This window comes from Akebia trifoliata, unplaced genomic scaffold (assembly GCF_017979445.1).
Source record: "Akebia trifoliata isolate Shusen 1 unplaced genomic scaffold, ASM1797944v1 Contig00355, whole genome shotgun sequence".
NCBI lineage: Eukaryota > Viridiplantae > Streptophyta > Magnoliopsida > Ranunculales > Lardizabalaceae > Akebia > Akebia trifoliata.
In genome coordinates this window covers 13,986-35,566 of record NW_028236980.1, presented here as the reverse complement: position 1 = coordinate 35,566, position 21,581 = coordinate 13,986, and the positions used below count along the sequence as shown (strand labels likewise).

The 21,581-nt window shown below is 36.5% G+C and overlaps 1 protein-coding gene across 4 annotated transcripts; it reads left to right on the top strand.

The window, feature by feature from the left end:
- Window positions 1-4,397: 4,397 nt before the first annotated feature.
- Window positions 4,398-19,986, top strand: LOC147381557 (Haloacid dehalogenase-like hydrolase (HAD) superfamily protein). 4 transcript variants are annotated; one of them, XR_015174482.1, is made up of 11 exons: window positions 4,398-4,605; window positions 4,687-4,794; window positions 4,983-5,051; window positions 5,157-5,261; window positions 6,052-6,106; window positions 7,574-7,647; window positions 10,097-10,180; window positions 10,281-10,421; window positions 12,094-12,223; window positions 12,609-12,718; window positions 19,665-19,849. XR_015174482.1 is itself a non-coding variant. In XM_086430266.1 (11 exons), exons 1-11 carry the CDS (start codon window positions 4,507-4,509, stop codon window positions 19,831-19,833), a joined length of 1,080 nt encoding a protein of 359 aa, XP_086286392.1. In that variant the 5' UTR covers window positions 4,402-4,506; the 3' UTR covers window positions 19,834-19,986. The 4 variants fall into 4 exon arrangements, 3 of the variants coding, with proteins under 3 accessions (XP_086286394.1, XP_086286393.1, XP_086286392.1); XM_086430266.1 differs by having other exon boundaries at window positions 4,402-4,605; window positions 12,094-12,159; window positions 19,665-19,986; XM_086430267.1 differs by lacking the exon at window positions 5,157-5,261 and having other exon boundaries at window positions 4,400-4,605; window positions 12,094-12,159; window positions 19,665-19,986.
- The last annotated feature ends 1,595 nt before the right edge of the window (window positions 19,987-21,581 follow it).

The window sequence follows — 21,581 nt, the reverse complement described above, 5'->3', positions numbered from 1 at the left end:
ATCTCTAATCTCTTCTCAGGTTAAACCTATAATGGGCTCACCTTGAGATGTTGCAGTATTAATGGTTTTATTATCTTCCCCCTTAATTGAATCCCGTGATTTAGTACTGCCTTCTGCGTTTGAAGCACGATCATTTCTGGTAGGAGGTGGAGGATCTCGCAGTGGGAGATCTTGGTTTTTTTTTTGTTGGTTTTTTAAGCACTGGCTCAAATTTTGGTTTTGTTAAGTCAAATCATCCATCTTCTTCTGCATCTCCTCTTATTGTTTTCTCATGCCTTCTAACATAGTCAAAAGATTAGCGTCCACAGCTGGTGCAACAGGTAGATAGGCATTGACTTCATTTGTTCTAGTGAATCTCGCTATCATTTTGACTGAAATCAATTTGTTGTGGTGATTCCCATAGACGGTGCCAAATCTGTAGGGTAGAAATCTGGTGAAGCCTTGATAAACTCTACCTTAATGATCCGAAGTTGCTCCTTCGTCTGTTTTGTAAGCACTGGTGTGATACTTGGACTCTCCGATGCTCAAGTTGGAGTTCCAGAAGAATAATAACAATTGATAGAACTCTCTCCCCTTTCTCAATTGGCCAAAAAATCTTTTTGCCACCCTTTATTCCTCAATTTATAGATCCCTTCTTCGAATATGGGTTTCCCCTTCCATCGGGGTGTGATCCTAAAGAATCCCCTGGTTATAAGTATCCTAAATGGAATTTGGATATTTGAGATTGAGCCCACGATTACAGGGAGATCTCCTCTGAGATTTCTAGACTTGACATGCGTAAGTCAAGATTACTTAAATACTCAGACCAGGCCTGCCCTGTTAGGCAAGCCAGGTATTTACTAATGCTACTCTATCCTATCAACCAGGTTAGACACATCTATCTTAGTCTGTCCTACTGTTGGGTAGTGCTAGGAATATCGACTTACACATAATACCACTTAACCGACTTGAACACATGTACGGTCTGGATAACATATTGTTATTATCCTCTACACACTCGATTTAGCAAGTACGCATGATTAGGTTCGCCATACATTTAGATAACTTAGAGATCACGTGACGCTAAGAAAATATGACCTTGAGACTTAAAAATAATCATATTGAGATACAAAGAAACTGCACGACAAAGTTCATAAAATTTGATAAAATTATGAAAATATCCCTCGTGAATCCTACATCTCCGAAATGTTTCGAAAATATTTTCATTAGTCTCGGAATGTGATTTGGGGTCTAACGAGACTAAATTTAATGAAAACGAAGAATTTTACAAAAAACTGATAAAATGATTAAAATGCCCTTTGATATTTGACTTTTACTTAAAGAACTTCGATTCTTAGGAAAATGTGATTGAAAATAAACTTTCATTAGCATATACGCACATCAAGAAAATCTAGAAATCCTACACTTAGAAAAATCAAAATATTTAACATAAAATGACGAATATTTTAATATAAAATTATGATTTCCACCACGTGTAAGGACACCAATCGATCATATGAAATGACAGAAAATAAATTGAACTTTAATTAGATGATCGAAATCAAATTAAGAAACTAAAATAAAAAATTTTAACTTCAATAGAACGACTAACTTGAAAATTTTAAATCAACATTCAAACTAAAAAAAATTTCACAAAATTTTCCATGTTGTGCCCCAATAATAGAAAAAGATTTGCCCACTAATATTTTCTTTGCAATCAAACACGCCTTTAGATTAAAAAAAATAGTTTGAAAAAATTTGTGAGCTTGATCTAAGGTGTTGAAAATGGATGGCTACTGAGCTCTCAATTTTATGATTAAAATTCATTGGTGAAAATTAAACTTTTTTTTCCTCAACCACGTGGCATCAGATCATGTTAGTATACCACAATATGATGCGGTCAAAAAACTTTCCTAACTAATTTAATAAGTATATTTCTTTTAGAAAGATAATGTTTCATACAAACCTATCATCTTATTTATTCTAAGTATTCATTGTTGCACTCTTTCGCTTAACAAACTGTGTTTGTTGTGCGAAAACATGCAACAAATAAAACGAACAACAAGCAAGAAATTAAATGCAAACGAAATAGAAAAAAAATAAAAAATAGAAAATAGAAAATAGAAAATATAAGACACGATTTACGTGGTTCGACAAGATGCTTGTCTATGGGCAGTGATGATCAATCATCCACTATCTTCAATGAGATTTTAAGAACGAACCTTAAAAATACCCTTTATATACTTAGGGTTACAAAGAATAGAAAATGGGTCAAATCAAAATCCAAACCAAACGGGTCGGGAAACCCCACACATTACCAATTAATCGGGTTGTTAATGGATCATTAAGAATTTGGATTGAATTCATGACAATTCTCCAACATTAGCACCAAAGTTTAGTCACGCCAACTCTTGTTTATTGCACATTAGATGACGATTTTACATTAAATTGTCATTGTATTTATTGTTTCAATTTACCTTAAAAGTGACGAATTTTTTTTTCACATTAACAAACCGTCATCTTATTTATTAGTGAAGAGCAACATAAGATGACGGTTAGTTCATTAAACTACCATATTCTTTATTAGTGCAATTTAAGCAAAAAATTACCACATTCGATGATAATTATTTAATATTTGATAACGATTTTATAAAACCATCATTAAATGTTTTAACTTTAGATGATACTTTTGAAAACAACTGTCATCTAAGGTATTCCTTAATTTATTGATCATCTTCTACATATGCAATTCCCGTCAATGTTCCACACATCAACATGTATAATTGACTTTTTTTTGTTGTTGTAATTTCAAGTAGATTTAAATATTTAAAAACAAATATAATATGTAGGAATGTGAAAGAATCGCACCAATCCAAAAACTATCTTAATCAACTATTTATCGATCAGAGTAACACATTGACTGACTAAGCCTTGCAGTCAAGGCTTGGGTCCTAAAGTCACCATTTCTATACCACGAGTATAAATGAAATTTAATTGTAAAATAATGGTTGGTACATCTCTTGAAACGGAGAGTCTCACTTTCAAAATGATTATGGACACTCCTGTCAAGCGTGCATTATTATGTAAATGCCTTGTTTTTTGTTGGTGGTATGCTGAATTGAGGGGGTGTAGGGAGCAACGCTTCTTGATTTGATCATTAGACATAGGCACATTGTCAAACCACATAAATCCTTATATTTCGTGTGTGATTTCTATTCTCTTTCCTACTTTATTTTTTCACATGCATGTTAATGTACTAAACTAATTAATCAACTATAACACAAATCATATGTGCCTTCTACGTAGAGTGAACCATGCACAAAATTTGGAGGTTGACATGTGTCAACATCCCCGTGAGTGTTGTGACTAGGACGCCATGTGATAAAACCAAAAATTTGAAAATTCCTAAATAAGTAACCATAGGTGCAAATGCAGCGATATAACAAGTAAGACTCCTATACACCATCAAAATTGAAACTACCTTAATCATCATAGTGTATCGGCAAATGTAACTACATGACTCAAGAATCAAATCATCATCAACAAGAAGATGATCAACTTATGGTGATCGCACCAAATATAGAAATCCCTTAAATATTTAGTTAATCCAAAATGAGATTATTTGATTGTAATTTGTAGCATTCATTAATCTAATTTATAATAAAAAATAAATATTTCTAAATACAATTTATTTTTTAAGTCGTGATGAATGCATGTGGTAAATCATACATGGTTGACATGGCAAGGGCACAAAACCATAGATCTTTTTCTTCGGGATACACAAGGAAATAGATCTGTGATTCTATGTCCTTACCACATCAGTCGTGTACAGACCATATTTGATTTACCGCATGCATTCATCATTATATATATATTTTTTAGAATAATGATGAATGCACGCAATAAATCAGTTGCGGCTGATGTGGCAACGACACATAACCGCATATCTTTTCCTTGTTTATCCCGAAGAAAAAGATCTATGATTATATGCCCTTGCCACATCAACCGCATACAAACCATGTATGATTTACCATGTGCATTCATCATGACTTTTTTTTTTTTGTGAATGATGATTTTCTTACTAGAAACTCTTCACTTAGTCAATACTCGACTGATGTGGCACAAACATGAAACTATAGATATGTTTCCTCGGGGTACATTACAAATCCTCATAAAAGATATGCAGTTGTGTATTCCTAGAAAACAGATCTATGGTTCAGTGTCCTTGCCACGTCATCCGAGTCTTGTGAAGACTTTTTACTTAGAAAATATTAACACTTTTTTATTTTTATCATACCTACTTAAATAGATTAGGAATAGATTGACTCGTCCGAATCAACTCGGACTCCGTGGGCGTAAACCGATCTTGTATTCGGTTTTTCAAAACCATACTCAAATAATATACCAAAGATACAGGATATGTTACAGACTAATGATTTCTGACTCCAAACATAAGAAAAAAAAGAAATCCAAATAAATAAAAAATAAGAAACAACCCCTCCCACGGGCACAGATTCTCTGTTCCTTATGGACTGCTGCAACATCGGAAGAAGTTCTTCCTTACTTCCTCTCGGTCCAACTTCAGGCCTTCGAGTTTCACCTCTCCCCACGAAATTAAGATTACCAGTGCGTGTGTTCTTCACGTATTTCAATATTTTTTCTTCTTCTATTTAGTTGTTTATTTATTTTTGCTTGAGTTTTTAACAGAGATTGAAGCGAGTTAAGAATCTGGTGATCAACAAGGCATCTGGGTTCGAAGATAACGGTTCAGGAAATGGGTTTTCAGTCCCACCCAGCAGGATTTTTATTGAAGAGGTTCTGGGTTCTAATCCCATGTCATTTGTTCTTTATTTTGGGATTATTTCTTATTTTATTTCTGTTTCAAGGGAAATTTTGTGATCTGGGTTTATGTTCTTTACATGTAAACCTTCTAATTTGGATTACTGGGTTCTGTTTTGAGAAGAACCCTTTGGATGGAAATTAATGAATATAATGATGTTCAGGCAATTGGAGCTGAATATGGGGAAGGTTTTGAGACTTTTAGACCAGATGGGATGCTAAAGGTCGATGTGGTAAGGCAAAGGGGCTTTGATAACCTTTATATCCAACATTAGTATTTTTTTTATTTTTCATTTTCATAAATAACTTCATAATGGTTGTTTTCATCTGTTCTTTAGGATTTTTTGAATGATAAATTGCAAGAAGGTTTTCTAAAAAGGATCCGTTATGCCATGAAGCCCGATGAAGCTTTTGGACTTATTTTCTCTTGGGATAATGTGGTGGTAAATTCTTTTTTTTTTTTTTTCATGCTTTTTGGTACTTAAAAGAAACCTTCCATCCCAATTCCATGAATCTCTATAAGTATCAAAGCCCATTATATGAATTTGTAATTTTTTTTTTCCACTTATTCAAGAATCAAGACCTTGTAGGACACCTCATACCAATATTCAACATGTCCACTTCCTTCTTTTTGGGTTCCCAATTAGTTCTGACTTTCACTAAGATTTTTTATTATTAAGGTCTCAACACTAATCAAAATAGGATTTGAACCTGGTCACTTATTCTTTTTAATATCTGCCAAATCTTGAGAAGAGAGGAACCGTGATGGTCCCCCCCCCCCCCCCCCCCCGGAGCACGCAAATCCCACGAGTGAATAGAAAGTTGGATCTACATTGGATCTCACCTGAATCGCCCCATCTATCTTCCTGAGGAGAAGTTTGGTTTCAAACTCCGGTTCGAACAGGAGGAGTGTTCTCCATTAATCAATGTTTGAGAGATGGCTGAACCCTAATAGCTTCCACATGTGGAAAGCAATGTTAGATTTTCGATGCTTCAATCAGTGGTTTTATTTCTTATTTTCTCTAGCACAAACTCCCCTCTAACACTAGTTTGCCTCAAATGAAGAAGGATTTGACTATCTTAGCAGCCCTAAAGGTGGATACGTTTTTATCTTAATGCATTATGAGATAGAATTGCGATTTACAAACATTTAACTTTAGTTTGATTCATGACTGAAATATAGGCCATCTTTGCCTTTTGTTACCTTATATCATGATATTTCATGTGCTTCAGGCAAACACTCGTGCATTAAAGTTGAATGCTTGGAAGCAGCTTGCTTTTGAAGAGGGTATGTTTTTTATCATATTTTCTCTGAAATTGAGATGTTCTCTTATAAAAATTTGATTAACAATAAGAAACCTCATTTGAGGTTCAATATCTATGTCTTTATCTAGTAACTACAAACCTATTGGTTCTTTCTTGCTATGTTTCTGTTAATATGATTGTTATTTTTTGTTGTGTTGTGATGCATTGGTGTCTTATTAGATCCTCAAATCTTCATTTATAGAAAGGAATCAAAATGAAAAAAATAAAAATAAAAACGAAAAAGAAAGAAAATACATGCATCTACAGATTAATTGAAAATACATGCATCTACAGATTAATTGATTCTTAAGAGAGCTGCAAATTAACTTCATTATCATTGATGATTCTTTTTTATGTAAGGTCATTTGCTTTCCTCTATGGTTGTATGACATATCATCATAACTGCCATCTTCCTTTTTCTCTGATAGGTTTTAGTGTGAAGACATGGTTTTGATTCTGGTATTACCACACACAAACCTATCTTGGGTGACATCTTCTAATCATTGCTGCCATCCATAAGATAGAGGTTTAATTTAAGGGTTCACTGTGCCTTAATAGAGAGAAACCAATAAGAAGCCCACTAATTTGTTTGTCTATACTGTTATCCTTAGATTTTAGATATAGTAGGAATTCTTATGTACCATTCAGAAGGATCTCATTTCATAATTATAATTATCCATGGCTGCTTATGTCACTAGCATGACCACTTGACGAAATGTGGAGGGAAATTGGTGTAAGTGACCGATACTGCTGGAAGGATTCCTCTTTGGGAGATAGGTATTATAATTGGTATTCCTGTGATCGGTTCAATAGATATCCTTTGAGTTCTTTGTGCAAGAGAAAACCGATTGCTTCTTCATTATATTTCATTTTCATTTAATACCTTCAATATCCAACATTATAATCAAATTGATCCATCATTAATGTAGATTGGATAATTTGGATGTGTAAGCAACTGCTTGGATTGGGTTTGTAGTTTTTGTGTGTATACCTGTAATTGTAGTACCTGCAGCTTGCCAATTCAAGATGGTATATTTATGAGAAAAAATTCAGATTTTCAGGCTGTAAAAAACTCCATTTAGAAACCCTAAGCAGAAAATTTTCTGTGGAGTATTCTAGTGAATAAAATTATCTTTTTTGTGATGATGCAACTCAACAATTTGGAGGTATGCATCTCTTCTCTCCTACTGTACTCCTAAGAATTTGGAACATGAGGGGCTGAAGGAGGTTGTATAGTTGGTATTCCAACTAAGGCCTTTGATTTCATGCTTTTAGGTCTACGAACCCTCGGTTAAATAGTTTTGGTGGAATTTTACACTAGTTGAACTGACTCAGAGTACTAGAAGTTTGTCAATATATAATTTGCGGTGTTTATGCTTGGTTGCTTACTCTCAAAGTTGTATGTTGCATCTAACTATATGCAACATTTAATACTTTAATTCTTGTCCAGGGGAGGAAATTCCTGAAGATGGAGCAGTACAAAGATCCATGCTTTATGCAGGTGCCGATTATGTACTACATAAGGTGTGTTTTATGTTGCTTCTAGTCTTCTTTATGTGTATCTTTTGTTATCAAAAGTCTTGAATCGTGTTGTTCTGGCATGAATTTACTTGAGAGATCTAAGGTTTTAATTTTCTTAGGCATCTTTCACTTTTATTTGGAAAAATTTGAAGAAAACAATGGGAAACATACTAATAGAATATTTTTGTAAGTTATTTCTTGCATCCTTCGCTCAACCTTTTTATGTACACTTTCTTCTATTATATGGATCATGGATTATAAAACTGTTTATCCAATGCTCACCACAAGATGGGAATATTTGTTGTTTGTCATGATCGAAATGAAAGCTGAAATAGATCCATCGTCTTTCTCTTGTAAAATGTATCTAAAGTAAAAAATATGTAGAATAAATTATTCCTAAAGCATTAGATAATTTTATCTTTTTTTTTTTTTCCTTTGAAATAAAAAATGAATATTAATATAATCGATTTGGTTTATGCTAGGTAGATCAACCATTGAGGATATTTTTCTACTTAGACAAATGATAGAGAAGTATAGAGAAAATAGGAAGAATCTCCATATGGTTTTCATTGATTTAGAAAACGTACGACAAAGTACCTTGAGAACTAGTATGATGAGTATTGAAAAATAAAGGAGCCACGAATGGATACATGTACATAATTAAGGTCATGTACAAGGAAACTTTTGCTTGTGTGAGAGTGAGTGAAAAGGAGATGAATGAGTTCTCAATTACAATTGGTTTATTACATAAGAGATCGGCTTCGATTCTGTATTTGTTTGCTCTAGCTATAGATGAAGTAACTACTCTCATATTCAAGAGCACGTACCTTGGTATATGTTATTTGCAAATGATATTATATTAGTTGATGAAGCTCAAGGAGTTAACACAAAACTCGAATTATGGAGAGAAGTGTTAGGGTACAAGGGCTTTAGAATAAGGGAAACCAAGATCAAGTATGTGGAATATAATTTTGGGTATCAACACTCAGGAGGAGTAGGGTCTATTCTTTACAGAAGCCAGTTCCAGCTCCAGCTTTAGAAGCTGGCTTCTGGAAGAAGCAGAAGCCCAGAGCCTGAAAAGTCACATTCAGTAGAAGCTTGTTCGTTACAGAAGTACATGAGCCAGAAATTGATATTCGTTTGACAGCTTTTTATTGCTGGATTCTAGTAAAATGACCAAAATACCCTTGATATTGATAATGCACCCAGAATGCACTAAAAATGAGCAGAATACCTTAATAAATTTATATTAAAAAATTATAAAAATAATTATTTTCAATTTAAATAAATTTATCAATTTTATAATTCTATTAAAATTTTGGTAGCTTCTCCTCTTAAAAATGAACATATGAAATTTTCCTGATAAAGAAAATACCTGCATAATACACAATCCAACATCCACATAAAGATGAAGGGTGTTTTGGTAATAAAGTAGTGATAATGAATTACTTTTGGTCTTGATAGTAAAGATGAAGGGTATTTTGGTAATCTCCTTTTATTTTTTAAGGTTAGGTTTGGTTGAAAATTTGATTAAAGATGAAAGGTATTTTGGTAAAGATGAAGGGTATTTTGGTAATCTCTTTTTATTTTTTGAGGTTAAGTTTCGTTGAAAATTAGATTAAAGATGAAGGGTATTTTGGAAGATGAAGGGTATTTTGGAAGATGAAGGGTATTTTGGTAATCTCATTTCATTTTTAAGGTTAAATTTGGTTGAAAATTTGATTAAAAATGAAGGGTATTTTGGTAACTACACTTGAGCGTTTTACGTTTTTGGCTTCTCACAAAAACCATTTGAAGAAGCCCCTCTTGGATGACTTCTGTTGGAGTTGAATGTTGAGTGGTCAAGAAGCATCATTTTAATAAATTGTATAGCATAGATGAAGGTGTTGAGATGGATGAGTATAACTACTGGGAAAGATAAAATTAGAGTTGAATACATTTGGAAAAAATGTTCGAGTAGCTCCAATAGGCGATAAACAAAGAGAAAATCGACTCAAATGGTTTGGACATGTTCAATGATGGCTGATTATTGACTTAGTTAAATTAAATATTCAAGTTGAAGGTCCTAAAAGTGTGAGAGGAAGACCCAAAAGAATGTGGATGGAGATGGTGGAAGCAAATATTAAATCACTTTCAATAACAAAAGACGTAGCTTTAGATAGAGTGAAATGGATGAACATGTTTTGTTTAGCTGACCCCAAATCTTTGGGATAAGGCTTTGTTGTTGTTGACCACATTGTCATCAAGGCTTCCACATGAACAAAATTAGATTTTTTCTAAATTCAATTTTTTCTTAAAATTTCTTGAATTTTGTGCTAAGTGTCTAGATTCTTTGGAGAACTTAATGGTCTTGAAAAACTTGTACTGTGCAGATGTGTTAAATTTCTTTTGTAATGATAAGCATAGGACAATGTCATCTTTATTCTTGTCGCTGACTGTCAAAAGTACTCAGGTTTTGCGCTGGGATAAAGAAGAAAGTGAACTAGAAATATTAAAGTCAAGGCTCTCGCAGTTATACTATGAGAATCTTCTCAAGGTTGATGTCCTCTCATTCAGTTGATTCTTTGGTGTATATTTCAATTATATGTTTATGTTTTAATGAAGTAGTTTACTGAGTCACCTGCATGCCTGTTCAGCTTGCCACACCCATGGAAGGATTGAAAGAATGGTTGGATGCAGTCTCTACAGCTCGCATCCCTTGTGCTATTGTCTCATGTCTTGATAGGAGAAATTTTGTTGAAGTTCTTCAGCAGATGGGGCTCAATAAATATTTTCAGGTGATATATCTTTTAAAGAATTTCCTCAATCTACCTTAAGTCTAAGAAATGTTCAAGTAAACGGTCTTAAAAATAGAGAAGCAGAACCAAAAGAATGTGGATGGAGATGGTGAAAGCAGATAAGAATTCACTTTTGACATAATCCTTTCATCTGAATACAAAAGCATCGAATCGATAATCTTTAATCTTCATTTGCATCCCCTCTTCGTTGGATTCCTTATTACCTTTCATCTAAGAAATGTTCAAGAAAATGGTCCTAAAAGAGAGAGAAGCAGAACCAAAAGAACGTGGATGGAGATGGTGAAAGCAAATAAGAACTCACTTTTGATATACTCCTTTCATCTGACTACAAAAGCATCGAATCCATAGCCTTTAATCTTCATTTGCATCCCCTCTTCGTTGGATTCCTTATTACCTCCTCCCACCACCAAACATTTTTTCAATGTATGGGTTAGAGGTTTCAAAATGGGCTGATTTTTTGTGAGGATGATCTCTATGATGAGGAGATCTTCCTCACCAAAAATCAGCCCATTCCGAAACTTCTAACCTCATCAAAAGTGGTTTACAAAAATCGAACGGTTCACGATTCTTCAACTTGTAAACTAAGGTTAGAAGTTTCAGAATGGGCTGATTTTTTATGAGGATGATCTCCTCATCATATATATATATATATATATATATATATAAAATAAAAATATTTTTCTTTCCACAAGGATCTACACACCACTAAGGGAAGATTCACTTTTTAGAGAAAGCCTTCTTATACCATCTAATAAATTGTAAGCTCTTACTGGAACTACCCACCAAACAAACAACAAGATTAATGAATTCGACCCAAATTCCCAAGTAGAAAAAGCAATGAATGAGCATGCGATCGACAGTATCCTCAAAAGCTTTACAAATAGCAGACATTCAAAATGGAGAAACCTCGATTAATCAAATGGTCAAAGACGAAAATCTTATCCAAAATGGTTGCCCATGTGAAGAAGGCAACTTTGAATGGATAGGGCTCCCCAAATCCTACTTGCTTGGAAAAAAATAACTCTCCATCTCAACCTCCCTGTGAACAGATTTGACCAAAAAAAACCCCTTTTGGCGACCACCTCCAACACCATTGAACCCCCATTGACATCGTTGTTGCGCTTATCTTCTCAAGGACATATGCAATCATTTCAATTCAATTTACCAATCATTTAAATTCTTCCTAAGACCAAAAAAAATTCTGATATTGAGATTCCATGACACATTGATTTTGAAGCACAGATTGACTACCTCTACGGAGCAGTCAAGAGAAAGTAGTAGGAAAGACACTCTCCAAGTGGTATCACTACACCATAGATCCTCCAAAAATCTCAATCTGTTCCCATTGCCCACTTTTAACCAAAAGCAGTTACTAAGTTACTCCATACATTTTATAGGCACCTTTCCAAACATTGTAATGTATTCTAAAAATTGTCATATACGATATTTCACACACTGCAGATTATTTCCTGATCAGGTATTTCGACTTGGCTCTTAGATAAAACCCATCTAATGGTGGGCCGTCCCCCCTACAATGGGCATCCCTACACAATTGGTAGAATAGATGGTGCCCGATATGTACCCTTGATTTCATTGTCCGTAAATGCAAAGGCATTAGATTCAGCTGACCATCATCTTTTTGGGGTTGCAGGCAATTGTGACTGAGGAAGATGGAATGGAGTCAATAGCTCATAAATTCCTCTCGGCAGCAGTTAAGGTATGGTGTGAATCCTCATTGTCACTCATCAAATTACAAAGGGAAAAAAAAATCTTCAAAACTGGTCAGTAACTGTATCACAACTATTCACCAACACAGTCAGTTTTATTTTTTCCTTGCATTTTTTTTCTTATTTGAATTTGGCAAGTATAAAGGCAACCCAACATTTAAGAAATGCCCCAAAGCATATGTGCACTACGAGACCTATTTTTGGTCTAAGCATATGTTGTCCATACAATAAAATATATAGTGTACTGTAACATTCTTCTGGTAAACCAGTTATCAATTTTTTTTCTCCAGTAAACTATTTATTTTTGCCAAATTGTAAAGAGAACAAAGGAACATCCATGCCTCATTCCCAAGGCATGTTGTGCTCCCAAAGTTGTGCATTTAGATTGATTCGATTAAGCTGGACAAAATCTTTATGCATTTGATTATCTATCTCACAGTTGGACCGGAAACCCTCCAAGTGTGTGGTATTCGAGGATGATCCAAGAGGCATAACTGCTGCTCACAACTGTACAATGATGGCCGTGGCATTAATTGGTGCTCATCCCGCGTATGTATCTCACAGATCTGTTTTCTTTCCTTGTTCATTCCAACTTTTCTGCATTGGATCTCTGTAGGACACTCAAACCATATGTTTCATCTAAAGCGACTGTCACCTGATCTGTACCATTGGTGTTCTGTGTGATGTTGCAATAACTATTAGAGGTGACATGTACAAGTATTGACTAGGGTTGCAACTTGGTTCAGTTTGGAGCCAAATTGAAGCCGAACTGAACCTACCTAGGTCAGTTCCACTAAACAAGAACATAGAACTGTACCAAACTAAAGTCGGTTTGGTTCAGATCTCTGGGTTGCCAATATTCTACAAACATGCTTTAGAAGCAGCATATACTTTAATGTAAAAAATAATAAATCATTAATTCATTTCCTAACTCCTAAGTTGCAAGCACAATAACAAAATTTGAGGGAGACAGAGAGAGAGAGACGAGAGTCTAATTCTTTTGGGACTTTTCAATTTTAATATGGGTCGTAGGATATCCTTTTAGATGAATGGTTCTTCTGATAAAGCTCAGTGGGAGAAATTTGTTTTGGAGGGAAGGACCTTGATAGTCTCAGAAAATTCTAATCAGTGCGGTAAGTTCCTTGAGGTTCAACTTTTCAGGGATAGGTTCAGAACCCAGGTGTTGGTGATTCCTGAGGGCATTGACAGGAAGGGATGGAAGCTTTTAAGCATTCATCTGAAGGTGTTCTTCATACTAGTTGAGAAGAGGCAAGATTATTTGCTAAGTGGGGACCCTTCAGTCAGATCCGAGTCTTGGGTGGACGTGATTCGTAATAATAAAGCAGCTCGAGCTGATCAAGGACTAGTTCCGACGATTTCCAAGGATCTAGATCCCACGGTTTTAGAGGATATCTTTGGTGATTAGAAAGGAGCTGTTGTATGTAAATCACTTAGTGACTCGGTAGGCTGGTCTCGTTTGAAGGATACTCTTTCTCATGCTTTTTTTAAGGAATATTCAGGAAGGATTACTAAACTCAAATCTTATCTTGGGGGCAGTTCGGTAGGGTGATTTTGGCAGAGAACAAGTCAATCATAGATTCCATTATCCAACTCAAATCAATGACAGTGGGTGGGGTGGTGGTGAGTTTTTCTAGATGGTTTGTGATAGTAATAAGCTCGAAGTTCCATGGAAAATAGAGGGTTCTTGGGTTAAAATTCTGGGTTTAACCTTTAATCCATGGGGCCCTTAGGTTTTTAAATATTTGGGAGATAATTTGGGGGGCCTGTTAGAGGTGGATCCAATGACGTTAAAAATGAAAGATTATCCTTTGCTAGAATCAAAATTCGATATAGCCATTGGAGGCTTCCAGGAGGTCTGCAGATTCTCGATGGAAGATTTAGTTTCGAAGTGGGTGTTGTATGGGATGATGATCAGTCTTCGAAGAGGGTAATGATTGTAACTAAGGCAAATGCAAAAGGCAAATAAAAAATAGGGGAGGTGGCAGATCAAGTATCTTTGTCCTCTAAGATCGTTGATTCCTTCCCTGTAGAGACAACGGTCGGTATTCAACAGGTCAGATTAGAGAAGGCACCATAGATGATAATATCAGGTAATAAGGCAGAATCATCACCCAATTTCAAATTAAAGAAAGTTGAAAAAGTAGGGGAAACCACGTGGCTGGTGGTAGACGCACTAATAAGTCTAGTTTAAGAAAAAGTAACAAGTGCGATGAGAAATTCGAGAACCAAGTGGTTAACAGGCATTCCATTAAGATTAAGCCACGTGTAAATAGTTTCTGGAAGGCTAAGTATGGGAGGGACACGTTGAAAGTTGATACGGTTGGGATGTCAAAGCAAGTAAACATTTCGGGGGCCTCGATTTTGTCGGATGGGAGTGTCTTGGTTTGGCCTAAGTCTGGAGAAGAAGTAAGGATTGGGCCTAAGTCTGGAGCCAGATGTAAGGGTTGGGCCTATAAGTCTGTAGGAGATGCGAGGGACTGTGGGCCTGGAGAAGCCATTGGGCCTAATCAGGAGGTGTGGGCCTTTTTCAGGTCTGTTGGAAACCCTGTCAAAGCTGTTATTGGAAGCCTAGATCTTGGACCAATAAACAGTGAGCGGCCCAAAGGCTGCTTTGGATTGTTCATTAGTCGGTTTTGTAGCCCAGATCGAAGCCCAAGTTGATGTTTTGGGCTCCTCTATTTTAGATGGGTCAGCGGACAGTTACGGGCCTTTCAATGCAGACTCAACTTCAGCCCCTTGGATTCAGAAAATGTTCCTAGAAGTAGATCAGAATAAGGGTGAGGGTGGGTTTTCATCGTCTTCAAGGTGTTCTGCAGGGTCACTTTTGTTAAGAGCCCCTCTAACTTGAGAGACCATTTCTTTATCTTGTCGCTGGTTGAATAGAGATTGTCTTAACTTGTTTGTCTTTATGGATAGTAACCCTGGTTTCGGTATTCTCTGGTCTGTAGGCCCTTTTAGATCTTTCCTCTCCACTTCGCTTGGTCTAGGTCTTATCTCAATTGGTTCTTCCATCTGCTTGTTGTCCTTAGTTGGCAAGGGTGGGGCCATCTCGGTTCTTCCTTTGGAAGAGGCAGAAATGCAATCTCTTTGCTTTGATAGTGGTGTGTAGCCCTACGACTAAGGGAGGTGTAACAAACAACCTCTCTTGATAAGTATGTCTGGAACTTGGGTAATATCTTCGAAGTGGGATGTTCATTTGGGATCACTAAGTTTGATTCGGTTCAGAAAATGGAAGTTTTGAGTTCAGTGGCAGAATCAAGGGATGCTTTGGTAGAAAAGCCTTTAGAGGGCCACAGTCAGGGATCTTCGGCAACACTATTTTGGGAAGAAGGTTCAGAATGTTTCTCTCCTCTCAGTTAGGAAGTAGAAGACTCAGAATGCTTGGTAAAGCTGGGGATTGATCTAGAAGTTGTCAAGAAGATAAAGATGAGAATCTCAAGAGAGGTGATTGAATTGGATAGGAAAAAAAAATCTAAGGTTCAGATAAAGTCTTCCCTCGATAAGGGATCAGGGAGAAGGAAATTAGTTTTTAATGACGCTTAAGATTTTTTCATGGAATGTTCGTGGCCTGAATGATAGGAGGAAGAGAGTGGTTATAAAATCCATGATTCAAAGCTCGAAGCCTGATATAGTCTTTTTGCAATAATCTAAACTGGAGATAGTTGATAATAAGATAGCTCATGAACTTTGGGGGTGTAGAGAATTGGGTTGGTGCTTCGTTTCAGCAATTAGCACTTCAGGGGGAATTATTGTATTATGGAACAAAAATAGTATATTAGTAGAAAACTTGTTAATCGAAGCTTTCTCAGCCCCCATTCTGTGTGGATTAGTGGATAGTGACGTTAAGTGGGTGTTCTCGGGAATCTACGATCCTAATAAAGATTGGGAAAGACCTCTGTTTTGGGAGGAGCTTAAGGATGTCCATGCTTTGTGGCAGAAACCGTGGTGTCTCGGAGGGGATTTTAATGTCATTAGATTCTCCTTCGAAAAGTTAGGGGGTGCTTGAGTTTAAAATAAGATGAGGAAATTTGGGGAGTTTGTTCAAGCTTGCAAATTAGTGGATTTACTATTGTATGGGAGGCAATTTACTTGGTCTAATAATCAGAATTCTCAGTGTTGAATAAGTTAGATAGATTCTTGGTCTCGATGACCTGGGAGGGACACTTTCCTGACATTTGACAGGAGTTAGTGCCTAATTTGGCTTCAGATCATTGTCCTATCCTCTTACAAACCGATCTGGTTGTTAATCTTCCATCCCCTTTCAGATTTGAGAGTATGTGGCTTTTACATAGCAACTTCAAAGATCTTATTGATAGTTGGTGGCTAAGATGGTCTTTAGAAGGTAGACTGGGTGTAGTCTTCAATTTGAAGTTAAAATTCATTAAGGAAATGTTGATGGTATGGAATAAGGAGTTCTTTGGTAGAGTGGAAGTTAAAAAGAAAGAGCTTTTGTTGGAGATTGATGAGTTGGATAGAAGGGAGGAAAGAGGTTTGCTATCCCCGGGGCATTGGCTGAAAAGGGGTTCTATTCAGGAAGAGTTTAATTGAAGGGTTAACATGGAAGAGGTTTGTTGGAGACAAAAATCTAGAATCAAGTGGTTAGAGATGGCAAGACAAAATTCTTTCATTGCACGGCCAACGCTCATAGGAGATCAAACTTCATTTCCAAGATAAATATTGGGGGAAGATAGGTAGAAGGGGAAGAGGAAGTTAGAAAAGAGGTGGTAGATTTTTACACAGATTTGTATACGGAAAGACACAAAGATAGGCCAAAGTTGGATGGCTTACATTTCGATTGCATATTCAACTCGCAAAAGATTAGATTGGAAAAACCGTTTGAAGAGGAACAAGTTTGGGCCTCTTTATCCAGTTTATGTTCCGACGAGGCACTTAGGCCGGATGGATTCATTATGGGACTTTTCAAGGTTTGTTGGGAGCACTTAAAATCAGATTTGATTGCGGTGGTGAAAGATTTTTATGATCCTGGTATTATGGACCTGGGTTCGAATTGCACATTCGTCGCCTTGGTTCCAAAGAAAGTGGGGGTGAAATACATAGCCGATTGCAGACCAATTTGTTTTGTTGGTTCTATGTATAAAATCATTTCGAAAATGCTAATGTTGAGAATGAAAAAAGTGATGGGGTATCATCAGTTTAAGTCAAGGTGCCTTTGTGAGCAGCAGACAAATCTTGGACAGGATTCTAGTTGGTAACGAATGTCTTGATTCGTTAATTGAAAGTCAAGACCCGAGTGTAGTTTGCAAAGTAGATTTGGAGAAAACCTATGATCACGTTAATTGGAGTTGCTTGAAGTACTTATTAAGACGTATGGGGTTCGGGTTCAAGTGGATTTATTGGGTGATGTTGTGTCTCTCTTCTGCATCATTTCCTATTCTTGTTAACAATTTTTCCGAGGACTTCTTCAAAAGTTCTAGGGGTCTTCATCAAGGGGATCTTCTTTCCCTATTCTTGTTCATGGTGGTTGTGAAAGCCTTGGGTAGGATGATCGGAAGAGCAGTGGAAAACGGGGATTTGGGCGGTTTTCGTCCAAGCATTGGGATCCATTGGTTACTCAATTACAGTTTGCAGACGACACCTTAGTCTTCTTGAATGCGGATTTAAATAAAGTAAGATTTTTTGGTGGTTTGTTGTGTTGTTTTGAAGCCGTCACCGGTCTCCAAGTGAATTTTCGCAAGAGTAGAGTTTTCTTGTGGGGCAAGTTGTAGAGGTGGATCTTTTAGCAGCTTACTTGGGTTGTCAAGTAGACTCACTTCCCTCTTCTTATTTGGGTCTTCCTTTGAGGGCTCCATGCAATTTGGGAGACGGTGATCGAGAAGGTTGCTAGAAGATTAGGTACTTGGCAAACAAATTACTTGTCTAAGGGAGGGAAGCTTACCTTGATCAAGAGTATGCTTTATGGTGTACTAATCTATTTGTTTTCTCTTTTCTCGATCCCTAGAAGCCTGGAGTTGAGCTAGACAAGTTATTCAGAGATTTCTTGTGGCATGGCAAGGGTGGGAAAAGCAAATTGCATCTAGTAAACTAGAAGAATCTATGTACGATAAAGAGCTTGTGGGGTTTGGGTTTTAATAATTTGGCATCTTTGAATGGGCTTTACTAGGAAAATGGCTTTGGAGGTTTGGGGTGGAATGGGAAAGTTTATGGAGAAAGGTCATCGCAGCTAAATATGGGGAGAAATATTATGATTGGGAAAGTAGAAAGGCAAAGAACTTGTATGGGTGGTAGTGTGTGGAAAGGCATTCTCCAAATGCTACCCCAATTCAAAAAGAGAGAAAAATTTTAAGTGAGAAGGGGTGATAAGGTTAAGTTTTGGGAGGACCCATGGTGTGGGGAGGGCACATTAAATGAAAGATTCCCGAGAACATTTGCTTTATCAACTAAAAAGAGCTCCTCAATTGCTAGTTTCACGGTGGATGGCATAGGGAACACAAGGTGGGACTTGGGTTTTAGAAGATTGTTAAATGATTGGGAGGTGCCGAAGGTCGTGGAATTATTAGGGTGCCTAGACAATATTCCAAGAGATTCAAATGAAAACTTCTACAATGACCTAAATAAGAGTGGGGACAAAACCTTCCCTCATATCGTTGTTTAAGGACCAAGGGTGTCTTAGAAGGTGGCCTTTTTCGTGTGGACAACTTTCAAGATAAAATTCTTATTCTTGATCAACTGAGGAAGAGGGGTTTTTGTGGGCCGAATGTTTGTTGTATTTGTGTGAGTGAAGAGGAGACGTTGAACCATTTGCTAGTCCATTGTAAAGTGGCTAAGGAAACGTGGGATAATTTTCTAGCTCATTTTAGTGTGGAGTGTTGTTTGCAAGGTTCGATGAGTGGCATGATGATTGAATGGTTTCAATTGTGGACGAGTTTTCGATTGTCGAAGAGATCGGTGTGGAGCCTCACCCCTTTTCACGATCGCTTGGGGCATTTGGAGGGAAAGGAACGTAAGAACCTTTGAAGGAAAATCGAAATGTAATCGAGATATTTTTCTCGAGATTTTGGGGTTATTGTTCTTTCGGTGTAAAATTTTCAGAGTTTCAAGGGAACTTTTTCGAAGACTTTCTAGTCCGTTGGGATATTGTTTGTAACCTTGTAGACTCGTAGTTTTTTTTTTTTTTAAAATCTCTCCTTCTTGTTGTGTTTTCCTTGGTTGGTTATCTTGACCTTCCCCTTGTAATGTTTTCCTTTCTGTTAATTATCAAAAAAAAAAAAAATCCATGATAAGTTGGTATAAATTTATTTATTTTATAAGGGGTTGGTTCTATGCAAAGCCTTGAACTGAGAGCCGAACTGAATTGCTTGTTTCTATATTTTCATAACCCAGGACCAAACCACAACTTTTTCCAAACCAGCCCAAAGCTATTGGTTTGGTTCTCGGTTTGAACCGGACCAAGTTCTACCCTTAGTATTGTCCAACACCATCATGTGCATAGAATAAGTATTGTCTGAAAATGCAGGTATGAATTGGAGCAAGCCGATCTTGCGGTCGCTAGCTTCAGCGAACTTTCGGTAATCAACCTCCGAAGATTATTTGCTCACAACGGTTCGACATTCATGGATCTGCAGAAGCAGGCTATAGAGAAAGCTCCTCCTAAAAGAAAGATTACCATTGATACCATTTTATGATTCATTTTTGGTTCCTTCTTCACCTCTTGTTGGTGCAAGTAGTCGGTTTAGGTGCCATCTCTTAATTGTTTTTGTTAATATATATATATATATATACATTCTTCTTTTTGACATAAGAATTATATATTTTTACAAGGATATATTTGCATGAAACGCTCTTTCTTCTCATTGGGTACACAATATTTACATGAATTGTGACTAATTATTGGACAAATTTCTTGTGTAGATCCACATATAAAAATTAATTGTATTTTTGTTTCTTCCTGGTAACAAAATTTAATGTCGTTAGAAATACCCAATTGTTTTTATTTTCCCCTTATAATATGCATGTACTTCAATACCACACCACTATAAGCTTAGCTTGGCACCAATGTACTACCCAAAGAGTCAAATGATTTAGGAAGTTTTACCATGTATTTTAAGGAGACTTCATATGATAATGCTGGAAATGATCCCACGATTGTGTTGATTTTTGCTAAGCATTCACCTTCAGTTACGCTGATTCGTGTTCAGTAAATTACCTTCAAACGTACTCGGTCCCATCAGGGCGGTCTTACACTTCAACCAGAATCATTGGGCTTTAGTCCGAATGGAAAGATTCGGAAGTGCTACAAGATATTAATCCTCAGGGATTTAAGAAGGATGCAAGCTGGGAGGACTTGACAAGATATTCTTTGCTTGGACGGGAGATGGAGTGCGCTTAGCTGGTGGTGTCATGGTGTGTGTGTGTGAGGGGGGCATGCATATTCCTGTGGTGTCATGGTGTGTGTGTGAGGGGGCATGCATATTCCCCGAGGAATAGTCGGGGGTCTAGGGTAGCATCTTACGCTCCATACCCACATGTGGGTTAAAAATGGAAACACATCCTCACCATTCACATAATTGCCTCTGATCAGGGCGAAAATCAAGACTTTCTTATAGGGAGGACACAGAAGTGGATCCTCTATAGCACACGGTTCCTGTAGAACATATCCAACGGATGACATAGATCTATGTTGGAAAAAAGATTTAACATCTCAACCTCTTGTGATGGTGATTTAATTAAAAAAAAATCAGTTTTTTTTTTCCTCCAGATCCGTTTCTTTGAAAACGAACACCCAATATTTTAAGTATGAGATCTGAGTGTATGGCTGATATGGTATTCTTTCAATCGTTGGAATTTGTGCTACTGGGTATTACAGGAACCATGTGCCACAAAGGATACGTTTCCAGAGGAAACCATAGTCAATTGATAATGTCAGTACTAATATAAAGAAGATAAAATATGTTAATTCTTTCTATAAATAATGCATCATTGAGAAGGAAATTAAAGATTCTAATAAACCAAAGATATATATATATATATATGGGAAATGTTCAGCACCCTAAGTTTTACCACACACTTTAACAACGTTTTTTGTCCTACATGGGTTAAAGTTTTGGAATGAGCTGATTTTTGGTGAGGATGATCTCTATGATTAGAAGATCATCCTCCCCAAAAATAGCCCATTCCGAAATGTTTAGCCCCATGTTTACACGTTGAAAAATCGTGGACCGTCCATTTTTTGTAATCAATTTTAATGGGGTTAGAAGTTTTGGAATGAGCTGATTTTTTGAGGATGATCTCCTCACCATAGGGATCATCCTCACCAAAATCAGCTCATTCCAAACTTCTAACCCATGTAAGACAAAACGCGTTTGTTAAAGTGTGTGGTAAAACTTAGGGTGCCGAACGGGACCCATATATATATATAATATATATATATATA

Coding starts and splice junctions, on each gene's coding strand:
- LOC147381557 (XM_086430266.1), top strand. CDS start 4,507: ATGGACTGCTGCAACATCGGAAGAAGTTCTTCCTTACTTCCTCTCGGT. Junction 4,606..4,686: donor CCACGAAATTAAGATTACCA/GTGCGTGTGTTC, acceptor AGTTTTTAACAG/AGATTGAAGCGAGTTAAGAA. Junction 10,181..10,280: donor ACTATGAGAATCTTCTCAAG/GTTGATGTCCTC, acceptor ATGCCTGTTCAG/CTTGCCACACCCATGGAAGG.